General features: G+C 56.7%; 1 protein-coding gene across 1 annotated transcript; it reads right to left on the reverse strand.

The window, feature by feature from the left end:
• On the reverse strand, nt 1-26925 carry LOC144955125 (polyamine-transporting ATPase 13A2-like; the record flags this gene model as incomplete). Its single annotated transcript, XM_078885456.1, has 9 exons — nt 1-387; nt 1861-2052; nt 5305-5351; nt 7849-7959; nt 8979-9179; nt 20065-20232; nt 22399-22465; nt 24218-24352; nt 26856-26925. Coding segments are annotated over 9 exons (1378 nt in total), but the record flags the coding sequence as incomplete, so codon positions are not given.
• Between the last annotated feature and the right edge of the window lie 200 nt (nt 26926-27125).

The raw sequence follows: 27125 nt of genomic DNA on the forward strand, positions 1-27125 counted from the left end.
CCAGGCCACGCCCTCCACCATGTTGATGTCGATGGGATCTCCGACGAGACGTCCTCCCCGGAGCCGCGCCAGCGAGTGGCAGGAGGCCAGCGCCCACGACAGCCGGTGACCCCGGGGCAGACGGCGCGGCTCAGCCAGCAGCGGAGAGAACACGGCGGGAGCCCCGCTCCCAGCCCCGCTCCCAGCCCCGCTCCCAGCCCCGCTCCCAGCCCCGCTCCCAGCCCCGCTCCCAGCCTCGCTCCCAGCCTCGCTCCCAGCCCCGCTCCCAGCCCCGCTCCCAGCCCCGCTCCCAGCCCCGCTCCCAGCCCCGCCCACAGCTGATGGCGGCGAGGGAGTGATGGGCACGACGCCCAGCAGCTCCAGGTTGTCTTCCGTGAGCGTGCCGGTCTGTGGGGCGGAGGGAGGGGCGGGGTGGGGGGAGGGGGGTGGGTGTGAGGGGTGGGGGGGGTGGGGGGGTTAAGGTGGTGGTGATGGTGGTGATGGTGGTGATGGTGGTGGTGGTGATGATGATGGTGATAGTGATGGTGATAGTGATGATAGTGATGTTGTTGTTGTTGTTGTCACCTTGTCCAGACAGACGACCTTCACCTTTCCTGCCACGCTGATGCTGGGCGGGTGGTGATGGTGATGGTGGTGATGATGGTGATGGTGGTGGTGATAGTGATGGTGATGATGGTGGTAGTGGTGATAGTGGTGATGGTGGTGGTGGTGATGGTAGTGATGATGTTGTCACCTTGTCCAGACAGACGACCTTCACCTTGCCCGCCACGCTGATGCTGGTGATGGTGGTGATGGTGATGATGGTGATGGTGGTGATGGTGGTGATGGTGATGATGGTGGTGATGGTGGTGATGGTGATGATGGTGGTGATGGTGATGATGGTGGTGATGGTGGTGATAGTGTTAGTGTTGTTGTTGTAGTTGTTGTCACCTTGTCCAGACAGACGACCTTCACCTTGCCCGCCACGCTGATGCTGGTGATGGTGGTGATGGTGATGATGGTGATGGTGGTGATGGTGGTGATGGTGATGGTGGTGGTGATAGTGATGGTGATGATGGTGGTAGTAGTGATAGTGGTGATGGTGGTGGTGGTGATGGTAGTGATGATGTTGTCACCTTGTCCAGACAGACGACCTTCACCTTGCCCGCCACGCTGATGCTGGTGATGGTGGTGATGGTGATGATGGTGGTGGTGGTGATGATGGTGATGGTGGTGATGATGGTGGTGATGGTGATGGTGGTGATGGTGGTGATGGTGATGATGGTGATGATGGTGATGATGGTGATGATGGTGGTGGTGGTGGTGATGGTGATGATGGTGGTGATGGTGGTGATGGTGGTGATGGTGATGATGGTGGTGATGGTGATGATGGTGGTGATGGTGATGGTGGTGATGGTGATGATGGTGATGATGGTGATGATGGTGATGATGGTGGTGGTGGTGATGGTGGTGATGGTGGTGATGGTGGTGATGATGGTGATGGTGGTGATGGTGATGATGGTGATGATGGTGATGGTGGTGATGGTGGTGATGATGGTGATGGTGGTGATGATGGTGATGGTGATGATGGTGATGGTGGTGATGGTGGTGATGGTGGTGATGATGGTGATGGTGATGATGGTGATGGTGGTGATGGTGATGATGGTGATGGTGATGATGGTGGTGATAGTGGTGATGGTGGTGATGGTGGTGATAGTGATAGTGTTGTTGTTGTTGTTGGTGTTGTCACCTTGTCCAGACAGACGACCTTCACCTTGCCCGCCACGCTGATGCTGGTGATGGTGGTGATGGTGATGATGGTGGTGGTGGTGATGGTGGTGATGGTGATGATGGTGGTGATGGTAGTGATGATGTTGTCACCTTGTCCAGACAGACGACCTTCACCTTGCCCGCCACGCTGATGCTGGGCGGACTCACACAGAACACTCCGTGCACTCTGCGGAGGCGCCCCTGGGCATAGGCCTGTCCCACCGTCACGGCCGCAGGCAGCGCCGGTGGCACCACGATGGTGACGAGGTCCAGCACACTCAGCACCACGCTCCACAGGGAGATCTGGTGATGTCATCAACAACATCAACATCAACAACAACATCAACATCAACAACATCAACAACATCGTCATCATCGTCGTCAACAACATGGTCATCATCACCACGATGGTGACAAGATCCAGCACACTCAGCACCACGCTCCACAGGGAGATCTGGTGACAACATCGTCAACATCATCATCAACATCGTCATCAACATCGTCGTCAACATCGTCAACATCGTCAACGTCGTCATCATTGTCAACATCGTCATCATCGTCAACATCATCATCATCGTCATCGTCATCATCGTCAACATCGTCAACATCGTCATCATCGTCATCATCGTCATCATCGTCAACATCATCATCGTCAACATCATCATCGTCAACATCGTCATCATCGTCAACATCGTCGTCATCGTCATCATCGTCATCATCATCATCGTCAACATCATCATCGTCAACATCATCATCGTCAACATCGTCATCATCGTCAACATCATCATCGTCAACATCGTCAACATCGTCAACATCGTCGTCATCGTCATCATCGTCAACATCATCATCGTCAACATCATCATCAACATCGTCGTCAACATCGTCGTCAACATCGTCAACATCGTCAACGTCGTCATCATTGTCAACATCATCATCATCGTCAACATCACCATCGTCAACATCATCATCGTCAACATCGTCAACATTGTCGTCATCGTCATCATCGTCGTCATCATCATCGTCAACATCGTCAACATCGTCAACATCGTCGTCATCGTCATCATCGTCATCATCGTCATCATCGTCAACATCGTCGTCATCGTCATCATCGTCATCATCGTCATCATCATCATCGTCAACATCATCATCGTCAACATCGTCAACATCGTCAACATCGTCGTCATCGTCATCATCGTCATCATCGTCAACATCATCATCGTCAACATCATCATCGTCAACATCATCAACATCGTCGTCATCGTCATCATCGTCATCATCGTCATCATCGTCAACATCATCATCGTCAACATCGTCATCATCGTCGTCATCGTCAACATCGTCAACATCGTCGTCATCGTCAACATCGTCAAGATCGTCATCATCGTCATCATCGTCAACATCATCATCGTCAACATCATCATCGTCAACATCGTCAACATCGTCGTCATCGTCATAATCGTCATCATCGTCATCATCGTCATCATCATCAACATCGTCGTCATCGTCAACATCGTCAACATCGTTGTCATCGTCATCATCGTCAACATCGTCAACATCGTCGTCATCGTCAACATCGTCAACATCGTCAACATCGTCGTCATCGTCGTCATCGTCATCATCGTCATCATCGTCATCATCGTCAACATCGTCAACATCGTCGTCATCATCGTGAACATCGTCAACATCGTCGTCATCGTCATCATCGTCATCATCGTCAACATCGTCGTCATCATCGTCAACATCGTCAACATCGTCGTCATCATCGTCAACATCGTCAACATCGTCGTCATCATCGTCAACATCGTCAACATCGTCGTCATCATCATCGTCATCATCGTCAACATCGTCGTCATCATCGTCAACATCGTCAACATCATCATCATCGTCAACATCGTCATCATCGTCATCATCGTCAACATCGTCGTCATCATCATCATCGTCATCATCATCAACATCGTCGTCATCATCGTCAACATCGTCAACATCATCATCATCGTCAACATCGTCATCATCGTCATCATCGTCATCATCGTCAACATCGTCGTCATCATCGTCAACATCGTCAACATCATCATCATCGTCAACATCGTCATCATCGTCATCATCGTCATCATCGTCATCATCGTCAACATCGTCGTCATCATCGTCAACATCGTCATCATCGTCAACATCGTCATCATCGTCAACATCGTCAACATCGTCGTCATCGTCATCATCGTCATCATCGTCGTCATCGTCATCATCGTCATCATCGTCATCATCGTCAACATCGTCGTCATCATCGTCAACATCGTCAACATCGTCGTCATCGTCATCATCGTCATCATCGTCAACATCGTCGTCATCATCGTCAACATCGTCAACATCGTCGTCATCATCGTCAACATCGTCAACATCGTCGTCATCATCGTCAACATCGTCAACATCGTCGTCATCATCATCGTCATCATCGTCAACATCGTCGTCATCATCGTCAACATCGTCAACATCATCATCATCGTCAACATCGTCATCATCGTCATCATCGTCAACATCGTCGTCATCATCATCATCGTCATCATCATCAACATCGTCGTCATCATCGTCAACATCGTCAACATCATCATCATCGTCAACATCGTCATCATCGTCATCATCGTCATCATCGTCAACATCGTCGTCATCATCGTCAACATCGTCAACATCATCATCATCGTCAACATCGTCATCATCGTCATCATCGTCATCATCGTCAACATCGTCGTCATCATCGTCAACATCGTCATCATCGTCAACATCGTCATCATCGTCAACATCGTCAACATCGTCGTCATCGTCATCATCGTCATCATCGTCATCATCGTCATCATTGTCATCATCGTCAATATCGTCGTCAACGTCAACACCACCGCACTCACCACTATCAACACCACCACTATCACCACTACCAACACCACCACTATCACCACCACCACTATCACCACCACATAGGTCTCATAGTGTAAATGCTTAACCCCGAGCTCTCAATACTCTGATAGTGCGTTGTTTTTTGAGTTGTGCGCCTTTTGGCGTCATCTGGTCCAACACCAATGGAGACTGGGCTCTAAGAAAAGCTGTCTCGGGTGTGGACCAATCAACTTCAAGGACAGTGCATATCATCATCATTATCAGAGTTGTTTCTTTTTCTTTGCATTTTGACTGCTTGTGTTGTGGTCATTGCAAACATGATGCCTTGTATAAAGGTGTCAATTTTTCTACCAGTTGAAAGGGTAAAAACCTATCACTATATTTTGCCACTGGTAAAGGAGGTGTCTCATAGTGTCAATGCTTAACCCCGAGCTCTCAATACTCTGATGGTGCGTTGTTTTTTGAGTTGTGCGCCTTTTGGCGTCATCCGGTCCAACACCATGTGAGACTAGGCTCTAAGGAAAGCTGTCTCAGGTGTGGACCAATCAGAGTTGTTTATTTTTGTTTGCATTTTGACTGCTTGTGTTGTGGTCATTGCAAACATGATGCCTTGTATAAAGGTGTCAGTTTTTGTACCAGTTGTAAAAACCTTCTACCATAAGGTCTCACCTTGTTTTTGACGAGGATTACGATGCTGTAGATGTCTCCGATCGCCGCTGATGGGTGGCACACAGAGCCAGGATAAAGATCCCACACACACTCACACACTCACACACAGAGACACACACACTCCCACACACACACACTCACACACACTCACTCACACACGCTCACACTCACACACACACTCACACACACACTCACACACACACTCACACACACACACTCACACACACACACTCACACACGCTCACACTCACACACACACTCACACACACACTCACACACACACTCACACACACACACTCCCACACACACACACTCACACACACACTCACACACACACTCACACACACACTCACACACAGACCCACACACAGACCCACACACACTCACACACAGACCCACACACACTCACACACACACACACGCTCACACACACGCTCACACACACACTCACACACACACTCACACACAGACCCACACACACTCACACACACACACACACGCTCACACACACGCTCACACACACGCTCACACACACGCTCACACACACACTCACACACACACTCACACACACACAGAGACACACACACACTCACACAGAGACACACACACAGAGACACACACACACTCCCACACACACACTCACACACACACTCCCACACTCCCACACACACTCCCACACACACACACACACTCCCACACACACTCCCACACACACACTACCACACACATACACACACTCCCACACACACACTCCCACACACATACACATACTCACACACACTCCCACACACACTCACACACACACACACACACTCACACTCCCACACTCCCACACACACTCACCCACACACATACTCACACACACACATACACACACTCCCACACACACACACACACTCCCACACACACACTCCCACACACACGCTCACACACACACGCTCCCACACACACGCTCACACACACACGCTCACACACACACACGCTCACACACACACGCTCCCACACACACGCTCACACACACACACGCTCACACACACACTCACACGCTCCCACACACACGCTCCCACACACACACTCCCACACACACACTCACACACACACGCTCCCACACACACGCTCACACACACACACGCTCACACACACACACGCTCACACACACACACTCCCACACACACACTCCCACACACACACTCACACACACACGCTCCCACACACACGCTCACACACACACACGCTCACACACACACACGCTCACACACACACACGCTCACACACACACTCACACACACACGCTCCCACACACACGCTCACACACACACGCTCACACACACACACGCTCACACACACACTCATACGCTCCCACACACACACTCCCACACACACACTCCCACACACACACTCACACACACACGCTCCCACACACACGCTCACACACACACGCTCACACACACACACCTACACACACACACTAGTACACACACACAAGTACACACCTACACACACACACACCTACACACACACACTAGTACACACACACACCTACACACACAAAGATCCCCCGTGTAGCCTTAACAGACTGTAGGGGCAAGTGCTGTTAGCGAGCACCTATGAAGGCCGGCACGGCACACGAGGGGGTGGGTGGCCAGCACCACGCCCGGCCGCCTTTGTCTCCCCAGTGGCGATGTTTACACACCGCAAAAGCTACTCATTTAAGGCTGAGTCGACCTAGGGGATGCCCAGGACCGGTTCAGATAACCGTCACTTGTGTTGGCCGTGAGTGGGAATCGATGCTGATGATGATGCTGATTATGATGCTGATTATGATGAGGATGATGATGATGCTGCTGCTGATGCTGCTGATGATGCTGATGATGCTGCTGATGATGCTGATGATGATGAGGATGATGATGATCTTGCTGCTGATGCTGATTATGATGAGGATGATGATGATGCTGCTGCTGCTGATGATGATGATGATGCTGCTGATGCTGCTGATGATGCTGATGATGATGCTGATGATGATGATGCTGCTGATGCTGCTGATGATGCTGATGATGATGCTGCTGATGATGCTGATGATGATGATGATCTTGCTGCTGATGCTGATTATGATGAGGATGATGATGATGCTGATGCTGATGATGATGCTGATGATGATGATGCTGATGATGATGAGGATGATGATGATGAGGATGATGATGATTATGATGATGCTGCTGCTGCTGATGATGCTGATGACGATGTTGCTGAAGATGCTGATGATGCTGCTGATGATGATTATGATGATGATGATGCTGCTGCTGCTGATGCTGATGATGACGCTGCTGCTGATGCTGCTGCTGCTGATGCTGATGATGATGCTGCTGCTGATGCTGCTGCTGCTGATGCTGATGATGATGATGCTGCTGCTGATGCTGCTGATGATGATGATGCTGCTGCTGCTGATGCTGCTGCTGCTGATGCTGCTGATGATGCTCATTATGATGATGACGCTGCTGATGATGATGACGCTGATGCTGCTGATGATGATGCTGCCCCCCTCACCGAGCACGGCCAGGAACAGCACGAAGCGCACGGCGTCTCTGTAGAAGCGAAAGCGGACGGGACGTGGGTACAGAATGGCGCGGACCAGCTCCCCCTTCGCCGTGTAGAAGCCTGCGGCCCACACAGAGACACACGCAAAGGCAACCGACGCACTCACTCACTCATTCATTCACTCACTCATTCATGCATTCATTCATGCATTCATTCATGCATTCATTCATGCATTCATTCATGCATTCATTCATTCACTCACTCATTCACTTACTCATTCATGCATTCATTCATGCATTCATTCATTCATTCATGCATTCATTCATTCATTCACTCACTCACTCATTCACTTACTCATTCATTCACTCACTCATACACTCACTCACTCATACACTCACTCACTCATATACTCACTCATACACTCATACACTCACTCACTCACCCTCTCATACATTCACTCACTCACTCATTCATTCACTCACTCATTCATTCACTCACCCGCTCACACACTTACTTCACTCACTCACTCATTCATTCATTCATTCACTCACTAACTCATTCACTCACACACTCACTCACCCACTCATTCACTCACTCACCCGCTCACACACTCACTCACCTACCCACTCATTCACTCACTCACCCACTCATTCACTCACTCACTCATTCACTCATTCACTCACTCATTCACTCACTCATTCACTCACCACCGCCACCATCACCACCACCACCACCTTCACCACCACCACCACCTTCACCACTTTCTCCACCACCTTCACCACCAACATCACCACCACCACCATCACCACCACCATCACCATCACCACCACCACCTCCACCACCTTCACCTCCACCACCGCCACCACCTCCACCACCATCACCACCACCACCATCACCACCACCTTCACCATCACCACCACCACCTCCACCACCATCACCACCACCTTCACCATCACCACCACCACCTCCATCACCATCACCACCACCACCACCATCACCACCACCACCACCACCACCGCCACCACCTCCACCATCACCACCACCACCACCACCGCCACCACCTCCACCACCACCACCACCATCACCACCACCTCCACCACCATCACCACCACCTTCACAACCACCACCGCCACCTTTACCTGTGCGAGTCACGACAGCGCAGGCAAAGCCGTCCCCGTCGCCGCCGCCACCGCTGCCAGCCCCCCCTGTGTGAGGGGCCCCGGGCTTGACCTGGATGACGCTGGTGCCGCAGAACAGCGTGTGGCGCTTGTGCTCCTCTGCGCTGTAGCGCGCCGCCTCGCGGGGACCCACCGCCGTCTTGGTCACCGGAACACTCTCACCTGTACACCACACCACACCACACGCCACACCACGCCACGCCGGGGGAGGAGGAGGCTCGCTCAATGGACTGGTCCTGCCCAGCTTGTATTAAAAAAATACTATTTAGGAGGCTCACTTAATACACTGGTGCTGCCCAGCTTGTGTTTAAAAAAATACAATTTAGGAGGCTCACTTAATACACTGGTCCTGCCCAGCTTGTATTAAACAAATATAATTTAGGAGGCTCACTTAATACACTGGTCCTGCCCAGCTTGTATTAAAAATACTATTTAGGAGGCTCACTTAATACACTGGTCCTGCCCAGCTTGTATTTTAAAAAACAATACAATTTAGGAGGCTCACTTAATACACTGGTGCTGCCCAGCTTGTATTTAAAAAATACAATTTAGGAGGCTCACTTAATACACTGGTCCTGCCCAGCTTGTATTTTAAAAAACAATACAATTTAGGAGGCTCACTTAATACACTGGTGCTGCCCAGCTTGTATTTAAAAAATACAATTTAGGAGGCTCACTTAATACACTGGTCCTGCCCAGCTTGTATTAAAAATACTATTTAGGAGGCTCACTTAATACACTGGTCCTGCCCAGCTTGTATTTTAAAAAACAATACAATTTAGGAGGCTCACTTAATACACTGGTCCTGCCCAGCTTGTATTAAACAAATATAATTTAGGAGGCTCACTTAATACACTGGTGCTGCCCAGCTTGTATTTAAAAAATACAATTTAGGAGGCTCACTTAATACACTGGTCCTGCCCAGCTTGTATTAAAAATACTATTTAGGAGGCTCACTTAATACACTGGTCCTGCCCAGCTTGTATTAAAAATACTATTTAGGAGGCTCACTTAATACACTGGTCCTGCCCGGTTTGTATTAAAAATACAATTTAGGAGGCTCACTTAATACACTGGTCCTGCCCAGCTTGTATTTTAAAAAAACAATACAATTTAGGAGGCTCACTTAATACACTGGTGCTGCCCAGCTTGTATTTAAAAAATACAATTTAGGAGGCTCACTTAATACACTGGTCCTGCCCAGCTTGTATTAAAAATACTATTTAGGAGGCTCACTTAATACACTGGTCCTGCCCAGCTTGTATTTTAAAAAACAATACAATTTAGGAGGCTCACTTAACACACTGGTCCTTGCCCGGCTTGTAACCTTGACGTTGGGTTTGAAAAGGTGATGTGATGTGAGGCTCACTTAATGCATTGGTCCTGCCCGGCTTGTTAAAAACCTGTATATTTTTACACGCTTTCTATGAACTCAGTCTGTTGTCGTATTCTCAAATTTTGACCCACTTCCCAATGTGGTATCGACTGCAAACTTGGCATACTTATGTCACACTGATGACAATACTATATTCTATCATTAAAAATTGAAATATATTTTTTTAAACAATCTTTTTTACATGTTATATTTCGGCTCGGGTCTAATTGTCCACGCTCAACTGACGTTGGCTGTGAATCACCACGGCCCCCGTTCGTTGTGGCAAACCTCGGGGCCACTTCCTGGAGTCGTGGAGTTCTACTATTACTAAGTAGGGTACATTTCATTAAAGCGTGTTGTTAAAAAAGTTTTTAAAAATATTACTTATGGATTTAACAAGAGGCTCGCTTAACCGACTGGTCCTGCCCAGCTTGTTAAAATCGTGTACATTAAAGCATTGTAATTTGTGTAGGAAGCTCACTCAATAATGTTGCCCAGCTTGTAAGCCTGATTGTATACGTTAGATTCAACCCGAGGCTCACTTAATGGACTTGTCACGTGCCCAGCTTGTAAAAATCAGGTACAAGAACGCAAAACCATTTTCTTAAGAGGCTCACTTAATGGTGAGTGAGTTGGTGAGTGAGTGAGTGAGTAGGTGAGTGAGTGAGTGAGTAGGTGAGTGAGTAGGTTAGTGAGTGTGTGAGTGAGTGGGTGAGTGGGTGGGTGAGTGGGTGGGTGGGGGAGTGAGTGAGTGAGTAGGTTAGTGAGTAGATTAGTGAGTGGGTGAGTGAGTAGGTAAGTGAGTGGGTGAGTGAGTAGGTAAGTGAGTGGGTGAGTGAGTGAGTGGGTGAGTGAGTGAGTGAGTACGTGAGTGAGTAGGTTAGTGAGTGTGTGAGTGAGTGGGTGAGTGGGTGGGTGAGTGGGTGGGTGGGGGAGTGAGTGAGTGAGTAGGTTAGTGAGTAGATTAGTGAGTGGGTGAGTGAGTAGGTAAGTGAGTGGGTGAGTGAGTGAGTGGGTGAGTGAGTGAGTAGGTGAGTGAGTGAGTGAGTAGGTGAGTGAGTAGGTTAGTGAGTGTGTGAGTGAGTGGGTGAGTGGGTGGGTGAGTGGGTGGGGGAGTGAGTGAGTGAGTAGGTGAGTGAGTAGGTTAGTGAGTGTGTGAGTGAGTGGGTGAGTGGGTGGGTGAGTGGGTGGGTGGGGGAGTGAGTGAGTGAGTAGGTTAGTGAGTAGATTAGTGAGTGGGTGAGTGAGTAGGTAAGTGAGTGGGTGAGTGAGTGAGTGGGTGAGTAAGTGAGTGAGTAGGTGAGTGAGTGAGTGAGTAGGTGAGTGAGTAGGTTAGTGAGTGTGTGAGTGAGTGGGTGAGTGGGTGGGTGGGTGAGTGGGTGGGTGAAGGAGTGAGTGAGTGAGTAGGTTAGTGAGTAGATTAGTGAGTGGGTGAGTGAGTAGGTAAGTGAGTGGGTGAGTGAGTGAGTGGGTGAGTGAGTGAGTAGGTGAGTGAGTGAGTGAGTAGGTGAGTGAGTAGGTTAGTGAGTGTGTGAGTGAGTGGGTGAGTGGGTGGGTGAGTGGGTGGGGGAGTGAGTGAGTGAGTAGGTTAGTGAGTGAGTGAGTAGGTGAGTGAGTAGGTTAGTGAGTGTGTGAGTGAGTGGGTGAGTGGGTGGGTGGGTGAGTGGGTGGGTGGGGGAGTGAGTGAGTGAGTAGGTTAGTGAGTAGATTAGTGAGTGGGTGAGTGAGTAGGTAAGTGAGTGGGTGAGTGAGTGAGTGAGTGGGTGAGTGAGTGAGTAGGTGAGTGAGTGAGTGAGTAGGTGAGTGAGTAGGTTAGTGAGTGTGTGAGTGAGTGGGTGAGTGGGTGGGTGAGTGGGTGGGGGAGTGAGTGAGTGAGTAGGTTAGTGAGTGAGTGAGTAGGTGAGTGAGTAGGTTAGTGAGTGTGTGAGTGAGTGGGTGAGTGGGTGGGTGGGTGAGTGGGTGGGTGGGGGAGTGAGTGAGTGAGTGAGTAGGTTAGTGAGTAGATTAGTGAGTGGGTGAGTGAGTGAGTGGGTGAGTGAGTGAGTAGGTGAGTGAGTGGGTGAGTGGGTGAGTGGGTGAGTGAGTGGGTGGGTGAGTGAGTGAGTAGGTGAGTGAGTGGGTGAGTGAGTGAGTGGGTGAGTGAGTGAGTAGGTGAGTGAGTGGGTGAGTGGGTGAGTGGGTGAGTGAGTGGGTGAGTGGGTGGGTGAGTGGGTGGGTGGGGGAGTGAGTGAGTGAGTAGGTGAGTGAGTAGGTTAGTGAGTGTGTGAGTGAGTGGGTGAGTGGGTGGGTGAGTGGGTGGGTGGGGGAGTGAGTGAGTAGGTTAGTGAGTAGATTAGTGAGTGGGTGAGTGAGTAGGTAAGTGAGTGGGTGAGTGGGTGAGTGAGTGGGTGAGTGAGTGAGTGAGTAGGTGAGTGAGTAGGTTAGTGAGTGTGTGAGTGAGTGGGTGAGTGGGTGGGTGAGTGGGTGGGTGGGGGAGTGAGTGAGTAGGTTAGTGAGTAGATTAGTGAGTGGGTGAGTGAGTAGGTAAGTGAGTGGGTGAGTGAGTGAGTGGGTGAGTGAGTGAGTAGGTGAGTGAGTGAGTGAGTAGGTGAGTGAGTAGGTTAGTGAGTGTGTGAGTGAGTGGGTGAGTGGGTGGGTGAGTGGGTGGGGGAGTGAGTGAGTGAGTAGGTTAGTGAGTGAGTGAGTAGGTGAGTGAGTAGGTTAGTGAGTGTGTGAGTGAGTGGGTGAGTGGGTGGGTGGGTGAGTGGGTGGGTGGGGGAGTGAGTGAGTGAGTAGGTTAGTGAGTAGATTAGTGAGTGGGTGAGTGAGTAGGTAAGTGAGTGGGTGAGTGAGTGAGTGAGTGGGTGAGTGAGTGAGTAGGTGAGTGAGTGAGTGAGTGAGTAGGTGAGTGAGTAGGTTAGTGAGTGTGTGAGTGAGTGGGTGAGTGGGTGGGTGAGTGGGTGGGGGAGTGAGTGAGTGAGTAGGTTAGTGAGTGAGTGAGTAGGTGAGTGAGTAGGTTAGTGAGTGTGTGAGTGAGTGGGTGAGTGGGTGGGTGGGTGAGTGGGTGGGTGGGGGAGTGAGTGAGTGAGTAGGTTAGTGAGTAGATTAGTGAGTGGGTGAGTGAGTGAGTGGGTGAGTGAGTGAGTAGGTGAGTGAGTGGGTGAGTGGGTGAGTGGGTGAGTGAGTGGGTGGGTGAGTGAGTGAGTAGGTGAGTGAGTGGGTGAGTGAGTGAGTGGGTGAGTGAGTGAGTAGGTGAGTGAGTGGGTGAGTGGGTGAGTGGGTGAGTGAGTGGGTGAGTGGGTGGGGGAGTGAGTGAGTGAGTAGGTGAGTGAGTGAGTGAGTAGGTGAGTGAGTAGGTTAGTGAGTGTGTGAGTGAGTGGGTGAGTGGGTGGGTGGGTGAGTGGGTGGGTGGGTGAGTGGGTGGGTGGGGGAGTGAGTGAGTGAGTAGGTGAGTGAGTAGGTTAGTGAGTGTGTGAGTGAGTGGGTGAGTGGGTGGGTGAGTGGGTGGGTGGGGGAGTGAGTGAGTAGGTTAGTGAGTAGATTAGTGAGTGGGTGAGTGAGTAGGTAAGTGAGTGGGTGAGTGGGTGAGTGAGTGGGTGAGTGAGTGAACGTGAGTGTTTGTCTGGGGAGACAAAGGCGGCTGGGCGTGGTGGTGGTGGTGGTGGCGGTGCTACTTTGTGTACCACAGTAGCGGCCTTCATAGGGCAGCTGCTGCTGCTGCAGCTGCTGCTGCTGTGAAGAGCACTTGCCCCTAAAGCCCTGTGTGTGTGTGGGCTACCTGGGGGAGCTGTACAAGTGTCTGTGTGTGTGAGTCTGTGTGCGAGTGAGTGTAAGTGTGAGTGTGTGTGAGTGTAAGTCTGTGCGAGTGTGAGTCTGTGCGTGAGTGTGTGCGAGTGTGAGTGTAAGTCTGTGCGAGTGTGAGTCTGTGCGTGAGTGTGTGCGAGTGTGAGTGTAAGTCTGTGCGAGTGTGAGTCTGTGCGTGAGTGTGTGCGAGTGTGAGTGTAAGTCTGTGCGAGTGCGAGTGTGAGAGTGAGTGTGTGTGAGTGTGTGTGAGTGTGTCTGAGTGTGCGAGTGAGTGTGTCTGAGCGAGCGTGAGTGAGTGAGTGTGTGAGTCTGGGCGAGTGTGAGTCCGTACGAGTGCGTGCGTGTGCGAGTGTGTGCGACTGTGTGTGTGTGAGTGTGTGTGTCTGCGTGAGCCTGAGTGAGTTTGTGTGCGAGTGAGTGAGTGTGTCTGAGCGAGCGTGAGTGAGTGAGTGTGTGAGTCTGGGCGAGTGTGAATCTGAGCGAGTGTGAGCGAGTGCGTGCGTGAGTGCGTGCGTGAGTGCGTGCGTGAGCGAGTGTGTGAGTCTGAGCGAGCGTGAGCGAGTGTGAGCGAGTGTGAGCGAGTGTGAGCGAGTGCGTGCGTGAGTGCGAGCGTGAGCGAGTGTGTGAGTCTGAGCGAGCGTGTGCGAGTGTGAGCGAGTGTGAGCGAGTGTGAGCGAGTGCGTGCGTGAGTGCGAGCGTGTGCGAGTGAGTGTGTCTGCGCGAGCGTGAGCGAGTGTGAGCGAGTGTGAGCGAGTGTGAGCGAGTGTGAGCGAGTGTGAGCGAGTGCGTTGTATAAAATCGCCACTGGGCGAGACAAAGAAAACCAGCCGTGGTGCTGACCCCCCACCCCCCGCCTCGTGTCCCACCGTCCCGACCTCCGCAGGCGCTGCCCGCTAGCGCTGCTCGCCCCCCAACGCAGCCTCCTTGTGCCAGGCCTCATCCCGCGGGGCAGAGATCCCAAACGGGTTTCGGTTCCTTATCCGTACCCGTACCCGTACCCGGCCGCACCAGGGTCGCAAACGGGTACCCGTACCCGGCCGTACCCGTACCCTACCCGTACCCGGCCGCACCAGGGTCGCAAACGGGTACCCGTACCCGGCCGTACCCGTACCCGTACCCGGCCGCACCAGGGTCGCAAACAGGTACCCGTACCCGGCCGTACCCGTACCCTACCCGTACCAGGCCGGGTACGGGTAGCGTACGGGTCGCAATCAGGTACCCGATACCACGGGTATCGGGTACCTGATTGCGACATCTGGGATGAAGCCACGTTGCAGGCGCGGGTGGGTTGATTCTAGGAACTTGAATCGTGAGAAGAGACAAGACGTTGGGAAATGAGTGACACACGGTGACTCACCCAGTGACTCACGGCCTACCTGTACCCGTACCCGGCCGCACCAGGGTCGCAAACGGGTACCCGTACCCGGCCGGGTACGGGTAGCCGGGTATCGGGTAGGGTACGGGTATCGGGTACCCGGTTGCGACCTTTGCCGCGGGGTCGCGTCGTCAGCGTCTCACCGGTGAGACACTCACCACGTCAGCGTCTCACCGGTGAGACACTCACCCTGCCAGCGTCTCACCGGTGAGACACTCACCACGCCAGCGTCTCACCGGTGAGACACTCACCACGCCAGCGTCTCACCGGTGAGACGCTCACCCTGCCAGCGTCTCACCGGTGAGACACTCACCCTGCCAGCGTCTCACCGGTGAGACACTCACCCTGCCAGCGTCTCACCGGTGAGACACTCACCCTGCCAGCGTCTCACCGGTGAGACACTCACCCTGCCAGCGTCTCACCGGTGAGACACTCACCACGCCAGCGTCTCACCGGTGAGACGCTCACCCTGCCAGCGTCTCACCGGTGAGACACTCACCACGCCAGCGTCTCACCGGTGAGACGCTCACCCTGCCAGCGTCTCACCGGTGAGACGCTCACCACGCCAGCGTCTCACCGGTGAGACGCTCACCACGCCAGCGTCTCACCGGTGAGACACTCACCTTGCCAGCGTCTCACCGGTGAGACACTCACCACGCCAGCGTCTCACCGGTGAGACACTCACCACGCCAACGTCTCACCGGTGAGACACTCACCCTGCCAGCGTCTCACCGGTGAGACACTCACCACGCCAGCGTCTCACCAGTGAGACACTCACCCTGCCAGCGTCTCACCGGTGAGACACTCACCCTGCCAGCGTCTCACCGGTGAGACGCTCACCCTGCCAGCGTCTCACCGGTGAGACACTCACCACGCCAGCGTCTCACCGGTGAGACACTCACCACGCCAGCGTCTCACCGGTGAGACACTCACCACGCCAGCGTCTCACCTGTGAGACACTCACCACGCCAGCGTCTCACCGGTGAGACACTCACCCTGCCAGCGTCTCACCGGTGAGACACTCACCACGCCAGCGTCTCACCGGTGAGACACTCACCACGCCAGCGTCTCACCGGTGAGACGCTCACCACGCCAGCGTCTCACCGGTGAGACACTCACCACGCCAGCGTCTCACCGGTGAGACGCTCACCCTGCCAGCGTCTCACCGGTGAGACACTCACCACGCCAGCGTCTCACCGGTGAGACGCTCACCACGCCAGCGTCTCACCGGTGAGACACTCACCTTGCCAGCGTCTCACCGGTGAGACACTCACCACGCCAGCGTCTCACCGGTGAGACACTCACCACGCCAGCGTCTCACCGGTGAGACACTCACCCTGCCAGCGTCTCACCGGTGAGACACTCACCACGCCAGCGTCTCACCAGTGAGACACTCACCCTGCCAGCGTCTCACCGGTGAGACACTCACCCTGCCAGCGTCTCACCAGTGAGACGCTCACCCTGCCAGCGTCTCACCGGTGAGACACTCACCACGCCAGCGTCTCACCGGTGAGACACTCACCACGCCAGCGTCTCACCGGTGAGACACTCACCACGCCAGCGTCTCACCGGTGAGACACTCACCACGCCAGCGTCTCACCGGTGAGACACTCACCCTGCCAGCGTCTCACCGGTGAGACACTCACCACGCCAGCGTCTCACCGGTGAGACACTCACCACGCCAGCGTCTCACCGGTGAGACACTCACCCTGCCAGCGTCTCACCGGTGAGACACTCACCACGCCAGCGTCTCACCGGTGAGACACTCACCACGCCAGCGTCTCACCGGTGAGACACTCACCACGCCAGCGTCTCACCGGTGAGACACTCACCACGCCAGCGTCTCACCGGTGAGACACTCACCCTGCCAGCGTCTCACCGGTGAGACGCTCACCACGCCAGCGTCTCACCGGTGAGACACTCACCACGCCAGCGTCTCACCGGTGAGACACTCACCCTGCCAGCGTCTCACCGGTGAGACACTCACCACGCCAGCGTCTCACCGGTGAGACACTCACCCTGCCAGCGTCTCACCGGTGAGACACTCACCCTGCCAGCGTCTCACCGGTGAGACACTCACCCTGCCAGCGTCTCACCGGTGAGACACTCACCACGCCAGCGTCTCACCGGTGAGACACTCACCCTGCCAGCGTCTCACCGGTGAGACACTCACCACGCCAGCGTCTCACCGGTGAGACACTCACCCTGCCAGCGTCTCACCGGTGAGACACTCACCCTGCCAGCGTCTCACCGGTGAGACACTCACCCTGCCAGCGTCTCACCGGTGAGACACTCACCACGCCAGCGTCTCACCGGTGAGACGCTCACCCTGCCAGCGTCTCACCGGTGAGACACTCACCACGCCAGCGTCTCACCGGTGAGACAGTCACCCTGCCAGCGTCTCACCGGTGAGACGCTCACCCTGCCAGCGTCTCACTGGTGAGACACTCACCACGCCAGCGTCTCACCGGTGAGACGCTCACCACGCCAGCGTCTCACCGGTGAGACACTCACCACGCCAGCGTCTCACCGGTGAGACGCTCACCCTGCCAGCGTCTCACCGGTGAGACACTCACCCTGCCAGCGTCTCACCGGTGAGACGCTCACCCTGCCAGCGTCTCACCGGTGAGACACTCACCCTGCCAGCGTCTCACCGGTGAGACGCTCACCCTGCCAGCGTCTCACCGGTGAGACACTCACCACGCCAGCGTCTCACCGGTGAGACACTCACCACGCCAGCGTCTCACCGGTGAGACGCTCACCCTGCCAGCGTCTCACCGGTGAGACACTCACCCTGCCAGCGTCTCACCGGTGAGACACTCACCCTGCCAGCGTCTCACCGGTGAGACACTCACCCTGCCAGCGTCTCACCGGTGAGACACTCACCACGCCAGCGTCTCACCGGTGAGACGCTCACCACGCCAGCGTCTCACCGGTGAGACACTCACCCTGCCAGCGTCTCACCGGTGAGACACTCACCACGCCAGCGTCTCACCGGTGAGGCGCTCACCACGCCAGCGTCTCACCGGTGAGACGCTCACCACGCCAGCGTCTCACCGGTGAGACACTCACCCTGCCAGCGTCTCACCGGTGAGACGCTCACCCTGCCAGCGTCTCACCGGTGAGACGCTCACCCTGCCAGCGTCTCACCGGTGAGACACTCACCACGCCAGCGTCTCACCGGTGAGACACTCACCCTGCCAGCGTCTCACCGGTGAGACACTCACCCTGCCAGCGTCTCACCGGTGAGACGCTCACCACGCCAGCGTCTCACCGGTGAGACACTCACCCTGCCAGCGTCTCACCGGTGAGACACTCACCACGCCAGCGTCTCACCGGTGAGACGCTCACCACGCCAGCGTCTCACCGGTGAGACACTCACCCTGCCAGCGTCTCACTGGTGAGACACTCACCCTGCCAGCGTCTCACCGATGAGACACTCACCCTGCCAGCGTCTCACCGATGAGACGCTCACCACGCCAGCGTCTCACCGGTGAGGCGCTCACCACGCCAGCGTCTCACCGGTGAGACGCTCACCCTGCCAGCGTCTCACCGGTGAGACACTCACCCTGCCAGCGTCTCACCGGTGAGACACTCACCCTGCCAGCGTCTTACCGATGAGACACTCACCCTGCCAGCGTCTCACCGATGAGACGCTCACCCTGCCAGCGTCTCACCGATGAGACACTCACCACGCCAGCGTCTCACCGGTGAGACGCTCACCACGCCAGCGTCTCACCGGTGAGACACTCACCCTGCCAGCGTCTCACCGGTGAGACGCTCACCACGCCAGCGTCTCACCGGTGAGACGCTCACCACGCCAACGTCTCACCGGTGAGACGCTCACCACGCCAGCGTCTCACCGGTGAGACACTCACCCTGCCAGCGTCTCACCGGTGAGACACTCACCACGCCAGCGTCTCACCGGTGAGCCACTCACCACGCCAGCGTCTCACCGGTGAGACACTCACCCTGCCAGCGTCTCACCGGTGAGACACTCACCACGCCAGCGTCTCACCGGTGAGACACTCACCCTGCCAGCGTCTCACCGGTGAGACGCTCACCCTGCCAGCGTCTCACCGGTGAGACGCTCACCCTGCCAGCGTCTCACCGGTGAGACGCTCACCCTGCCAGCGTCTCACCGGTGAGACACTCACCACGCCAGCGTCTCACCGGTGAGACACTCACCCTGCCAGCGTCTCACCGGTGAGACGCTCACCACGCCAGCGTCTCACCGGTGAGACACTCACCCTGCCAGCGTCTCACCGGTGAGACACTCACCACGCCAGCGTCTCACCGGTGAGACACTCACCCTGCCAGCGTCTCACCGGTGAGACGCTCACCACGCCAGCGTCTCACCGGTGAGACACTCACCCTGCCAGCGTCTCACCGGTGAGACACTCACCCTGCCAGCGTCTCACCGGTGAGACACTCACCACGCCAGCGTCTCACCGGTGAGACACTCACCACGCCAGCGTCTCACCGGTGAGACACTTACCACGCCAGCGTCTCACCGGTGAGCATGCTTTCGTTGACGATGCACGAAGAGCCCCTCACGAGGGCTGCGTCGAAGGGGAGCAGCAAGTGGCCGTCACCGTCGCCGCCGCCGCCGCCGCCGTCGCCAGCGGGGATGAGGAGGCAGTCGCCGGGCACCAGGTCCGAGGAGTCGATCCGCTCCACGGCTGTCGGGCGGAAAGACGCGGGGGTCAAAGGGCAGAGGTCGCAATCGGGTACCCGATACCCGGCTACCCGTAACCCAGCCGGGTACGGGTACAGGTACCCGTTTGCGACCCTGGTGTGGCCGGGCACGGGTACGGGTAAGGAATCAAAACCCGTTGGCGACCTCTGGCAAAGGGGTGGAAAGCAGCACGCTCGATCCCGCTCGCTTGACCGTCGATTGCGTGTCTGGGCGAGTGCGGAGTCGTTCGCCCGTGGTCACTCGCACGGGCAAATCGATGTCCACCCTCCTTCCCCCGTGCAGCCTTGAACAGGCGATCATTGGCGTCTTTAGGGGAAGTCGCGTCCATGAGTCTCGGCTTGAAGCTTTCGCGACGGGCGGAATTTCAGACTCTATGGTTCTTGCGGTAAAGTCACTTAGGTAGAAAATAAAAATTAATAAATAATAATGATGATGAAAATATTAATATTATAACTCTGTGGCTCTTGTGTTAAAGTCACTTAGGTAGAAAATAAAATGTAAAATAATAATAATAATGAAAATGTAGTGTAGTAACTCGGCGGGAGACGACTTCACGGGTAACACACTCTTTATTTTATCAAACTCGTTCACAGGTGACTAACACCTACTTTGTATCTCGGGTGACAAACACCCACTTAGCTACTTGGCGACTAACGCCCACTGAGCTACTCGGATGACCAACATCCACTTAGTATCTCGGGTGACAAACACCCACTTAGCTACTCGGCGACTAACGCCACTGAGCTACTCGGATGACCAACACCCACTTAGCTACTCGGCGACTAACGCCACTGAGCTACTCGGATGACCAACATCCACTTAGCTACTCGGCGACTAACGCCACTGCCGGGGTATCCGTCTCGACTGTGGGTCCCCAGCCCGACCCACGGGGGCGTCGGACCCCGGGTCCCACAGCCTCGCCTCCGAGCCACACAGGGCCCCGGTCCCCACAAGGACGGCGGGACTAGGGGTCTCGTGGCACTAGGTCTTCAGCTCCGTCTTCGGGTCTTCAACTGGGTAACTCTCCCCGAGTGCTCTCGCGCGTCCCCCTTTATACCCCACCTGCGGACGTCGCTGCGAGCACCCACTTATTCGACCAATCGCCGGGCGCTGGCTACGATCCTCTTTTCCCACATCTCATCGTGCCTCACCACTCACGCCGCGCCGCCCCGTCATCTGTCACTCCCGGCGCGCGCGTCCACACCACGCCCACAACGCGTGCCCAACCCCGCACCCCGCGCCGCCCCGTGATCCATCACTGTCACAGTCGGCGCACGTCAATACCACCACTACAAAAAGATAAAAATTCTTTATTGCGACGTTTCTGGCGCAGCACAAGCGTCGGTCATCAGGTGTGAGAGCCGCTCCCATTCACCCCACTCACCCATCCACCCACTCACCCACTCACCCACTCACCCTCCCACTCACCCACCCCCCCACTCACCCACCCACCTCCCCACCCACCCACCTCCCCACCCACCCACCCACTCACCCACTCACCCACCCACCCACCCACCCACTCACCCATCCACTCACCCACCCACCCACTCACCCACCCACTCACTCACCCCCCCACTCACCCACCCACCTCCCCACTCACCCACCCACCTCCCCACTCACCCACCCACCCCCCCACTCACCCACCCACCCACCCACCCACTCACCCATCCACTCACCCACCCACCCACTCACCCACCCACCCACTCACGCCCCCACTCACGCCCCCACTCACCCACCCACCCACCCACTCACCCACTCACCCTCCCACTCACCCACCCACTCACCCACCCACTCACCCACTCACCCTCCCACTCACCCTCCCACTCACCCACCCACCCTCCCACTCACCCACCCACCCTCCCACTCACCCACCCACCCTCCCACTCACCCACCCACCCTCCCACTCACCCACCCACCCTCCCACTCACCCACGCACTCACCCACTCACCCACTCACCCACTCACCCACCCACTCACCCACTCACCCACTCACCCACTCACCCACTCACCCACCCACCATCCCACTCACCCACCCACCCTCCCACTCACCCACCCACTCACTCACCCTCCCACTCACCCACCCGTGTGTGTGCGTGTGTGTGTGTGCGTGTGTGCGTGTGTGCGTGTGTGCGTGTGTGTGGGGCACTCACCTCCATCGGCACGGCGGACATTGACACCCACCGTGGCCCTCACCATGTCCCTCAGGGTCACACTTTGCTGGCGGAGACAGGGGGAGGAGGGTGGTGCGGGTTGGGTGGGTGAGTGCATTCCGTGTCATGTTGACACGCATGTACACACCACCCACCCACACCCACCCACCCACCCACAGACCCACCCACCCACCCACACCCACCCAGCCACCCACCCAGCCACCCACCCAGCCACCCACCCAGCCACCCACCCGCAAACCCACCCACCTACATACTCACCCACCCACAGACCCACCCACCCACACCCACCCACCCACCCACACCCACCCAGCCACCCACCCGCAAACCCACACACCTACATACTGACCCACCCACAGACCCACCCACCCACACCCACCCAGCCACCCACCCACCCACCTGAAAACCCACACACCCAATTACCCTGTCACCCACCCACCCACAGACCCACCCACCAACTCACCCCGTCACCCACCCACCCCGTCACCCACTTACCCACCCGCCCACCCACCCAATTACCCCGTCACCCACCCACCCCGTCACCCACTTACCCACCCACCCACCCATCCACCCACCAACCCGCCCACCCACCCAATTACCCCGTCACCCACCCACCCCGTCACCCACAGACCCACCCACCCACTTACCCACCCACAAAACCACCCACCCACCTACAAACCCGCAAACCCACCCACCCACCCACCTACAAACCCACCCACCCACAGACCTACCCACAAACCCAGCCCGCCACCCACCCACCCACAAAATCACCAACCCACCTACAAAACCACCCACCCACCTACAATCCCACCCACCCACAGACCCACCCACTCACAAACCCACCCCCCGTCACCCACCCACCCACCAACCCACCCACCAACCAACCCACCCACCCACCCACCAACCCACCCACCCACCAACCCACCCACCCACCCACTTACCCACCCACCCCGTCACCCACCCACCCACCAACCCACCCACCAACCAACCCACCCACCCACCCACCAACCCACCCACCCACCAACCCACCCACCCACCCACTTACCCACCCACCGGCCCACCCACCCACCTACAATCCCACCCACCCACAGACCCACCCACTCACAAACCCACCCCCCGTCACCCACCCACCCACTTACCCACCCACCCCGTCACCCACCCACCCACCAACCCACCCACCAACCAACCCACCCACCCACCCACCAACCCACCCACCCACCAACCCACCCACCCACCCACCAACCCACCAACCCACCAACCCACCCACCCACCCACTTACCCACCCACCGGCCCACCCACCCACCTACAAACCCACCCACCCACTTACCCACCCACCCCGTCACCCACCCACCCACCAACCCACCCACCAACCAACCCACCCACCCACCCACCAACCCACCCACCCACCAACCCACCCACCCACCCACTTACCCACCCACCGGCCCACCCACCCACCTACAATCCCACCCACCCACAGACCCACCCACTCACAAACCCACCCCCCGTCACCCACCCACCCACTTACCCACCCACCCCGTCACCCACCCACCCACCAACCCACCCACCAACCAACCCACCCACCCACCCACCAACCCACCCACCCACCAACCCACCCACCCACCCACCAACCCACCAACCCACCAACCCACCCACCCACCCACTTACCCACCCACCGGCCCACCCACCCACCTACAAACCCACCCACCCACAGACCCACCCACTTACCCACCCACCCACCCACTTACCCACCCACCCACCCACCCACCCACTTACCCACCCACCCACCCCGTCACCCACCCACCTTGCGGGTCTCGTACAGCGAGAAGCCGATGGAGATGGCCGAGATGATGACGATGCACACGGCGTAGTAGTAGTAGCGCTCCAGCATCCACAGCAGAACGCTCAGGATTTGGAAAATGTAGAACGGGTTCAGGATCTGTGGAGATGGGGGGTGGTGGGTGGTGGTGGTGGGGGGGGGGTAGTGGAGGTGGTGGTGGTGGGGGGGGGTGGAGGTGGTGGTGGTGGGGGGGGGTAGTGGAGGTGGTGGTGGTGGTGGGGGGGGGTAGTGGAGGTGGTGGTGGGGGGGGGTGGAGGTGGTGGTGGTGGTGGGGGGGGGGTAGTGGAGGTGGTGGTGGGGGGGGTGGAGGTGGTGGAGGTGGTGGAGGTGGTGGGGGTGGTGGTGGTGAAGGGGGTGGAGGTGGTGGTGGTGGTGGGGGGGGTGGAGGTGGTGGAGGTGGTGGAGGTGGTGGGGGTGGTGGGGGTGGTGGAGGTGGTGGTGGTGGGGGTAGTGGTGGGGGTGGTGTTGGTGGTGGTGGGGGTGGTGTTGGTGGTGGTGGTGGGGGTGGTGGGGGTGGTGGTGGTGGTGGGGGGGGGGGTGGAGGTGGTGGTGATGGAGGTGGTGGAGGTGGTGGTGGTGGAGGTGGTGGAGGTGGTGTTGGTGGTGGTGGTGGAGGTGGTGTTGGTGGTGGAAGTGGTGGAGGTGGTGGTGGTGGTGGTGGTGATGGTGGTGGTGGTGATGGTGGTGGTGGTGGTGATGGTGGTGGTGATGGTGGTGGTGATGGTGGTGGTGATGGTGGTGGTGTTGGTGGTGGAAGTGGTGGAGGTGGTGGTGGTGGTGATGGTGGTGGTGGTGATGGTGGTGGTGGTGGTGGTGGTGATGGTGGTGGTGATGGTGGTGGTGTTGGTGGTGGAAGTGGTGGAGGTGGTGGTGGTGGTGGTGGTGGTGGTGGTGATGGTGGTGGTGGTGATGGTGGTGGTGGTGATGGTGGTGGTGATGGTGGTGGTGATGGTGGTGGTGGTGGTGATGGTGGTGGTGGTGGTGGAAGTGGTGGTGGTGGTGGTGATGGTGGTGGTGGTGGTGGTGTTGGTGGCCCCGAGGGGGAATGGAACTTGGGATTCTGCCGGGTTCTTAGGGCAGCGCAGCGCTAACCACTACACCCACCACTCTCTGTGATACTCACCCACTCACTCACCCACTCACTCACCCACTCACTCACTCACCCAACCACTCACTCAACCACTCACCCACTCACCCACCCACCACCCACTCACCCACCCACCACCCACCCACACACCCACCCACCCACACACCCACCCACACACTCACCCACCCACCCACTCACCCACCCACCCACACACTCACCCACCCACCCACACACTCACCCACCCACCCACCCACACACTCACCCACCCACCCACACACCCACCCACACACTCACCCACCCACCCACACACTCACCCACCCACCCACCCACTCACCCACCCACCCACTCACCCACCCACCCACACACTCACCCACCCACCCACCCACTCACCCACCCACCCACTCACCCACCCACCCACTCACCCACACACTCACCCACCCACTCACTCACTCACCCACCCACCCACTCACCCACCCACCACCACAACCACCAACCCACCCACTCACCTACTCACCCATCCACCACCACAACCACCAACCCACCCACTCACCTACTCACCCACCCACCACCACAACCACCAACCCACCCACTCACCTACTCACCCACCCACCACCACAACCACCAACCCACCCACTCACCTACTCACCCACCCACCACCACAACCACCAACCCACCCACTCACCTACTCACCCACCCACCACCACAACCACCAACCCACCCACTCACCTACTCATCCACCCACCACCACAACCACCAACCCACCCACTCACCTACTCACCCACCCACCACCACAACCACCAACCCACCCACTCACCTACTCACCCACCCACCACCACAACCACCAACCCACCCACTCACCTACTCACCCACCCACCACCACAACCACCAACCCACCCACTCACCTACTCACCCACCCACCACCACAACCACCAACCCACCCACTCACCTACTCACCCACCCACCACCACAACCACCAACCCACCCACTCACCTACTCACCCACCCACCACCACAACCACCAACCCACCCACTCACCTACTCACCCACCCACCACCACAACCACCAACCCACCCACTCACCTACTCACCCACCCACCACCACAACCACCAACCCACCCACTCACCTACTCACCCACCCACCACCACAACCACCAACCCACCCACTCACCTACTCACCCACCCACCACCACAACCACCAACCCACCCACTCACCTACTCACCCACCCACCACCACAACCACCAACCCACCCACTCACCTACTCACCCACCCACCACCACCACAACCACCAACCCACCCACTCACCTACTCACCCACCCACAACCACCAACCCACCCACTCACCTACTCACCCACCCACCCACCACCACAACCACCAACCCACCCACTCACCTACTCACCCACCCACCACCACAACCACCAACCCACCCACTCACCTACTCACCCACCCACCACCACAACCACCAACCCACCCACTCACCTACTCACCCACCCACCACCACAACCACCAACCCACCCACCTCCTCCATCAGAAGGCGAGGGTACGACTTGAGTGGCACGTCGATGATGTTGGGTCCAAATACCTTTCTCCTGCAACGTGACACAGACAGCGGATGCACTCACACTCACCACTCACTCACTCACTCACCCACTCACCACTCACTCACTCACTCACTCACCCACTCACTCACTCACTCACTCACCCACTCACTCACTCACCCACTCACTCACTCACCCACTCACCCACTCACTCACTCACCCACTCACTCACTCACCCACCCACCCACCCA

Source organism: Lampetra fluviatilis, unplaced genomic scaffold (assembly GCF_964198595.1).
Source record: "Lampetra fluviatilis unplaced genomic scaffold, kcLamFluv1.1 SCAFFOLD_1074, whole genome shotgun sequence".
Classification (NCBI taxonomy): Eukaryota; Metazoa; Chordata; class Hyperoartia; order Petromyzontiformes; family Petromyzontidae; genus Lampetra; species Lampetra fluviatilis.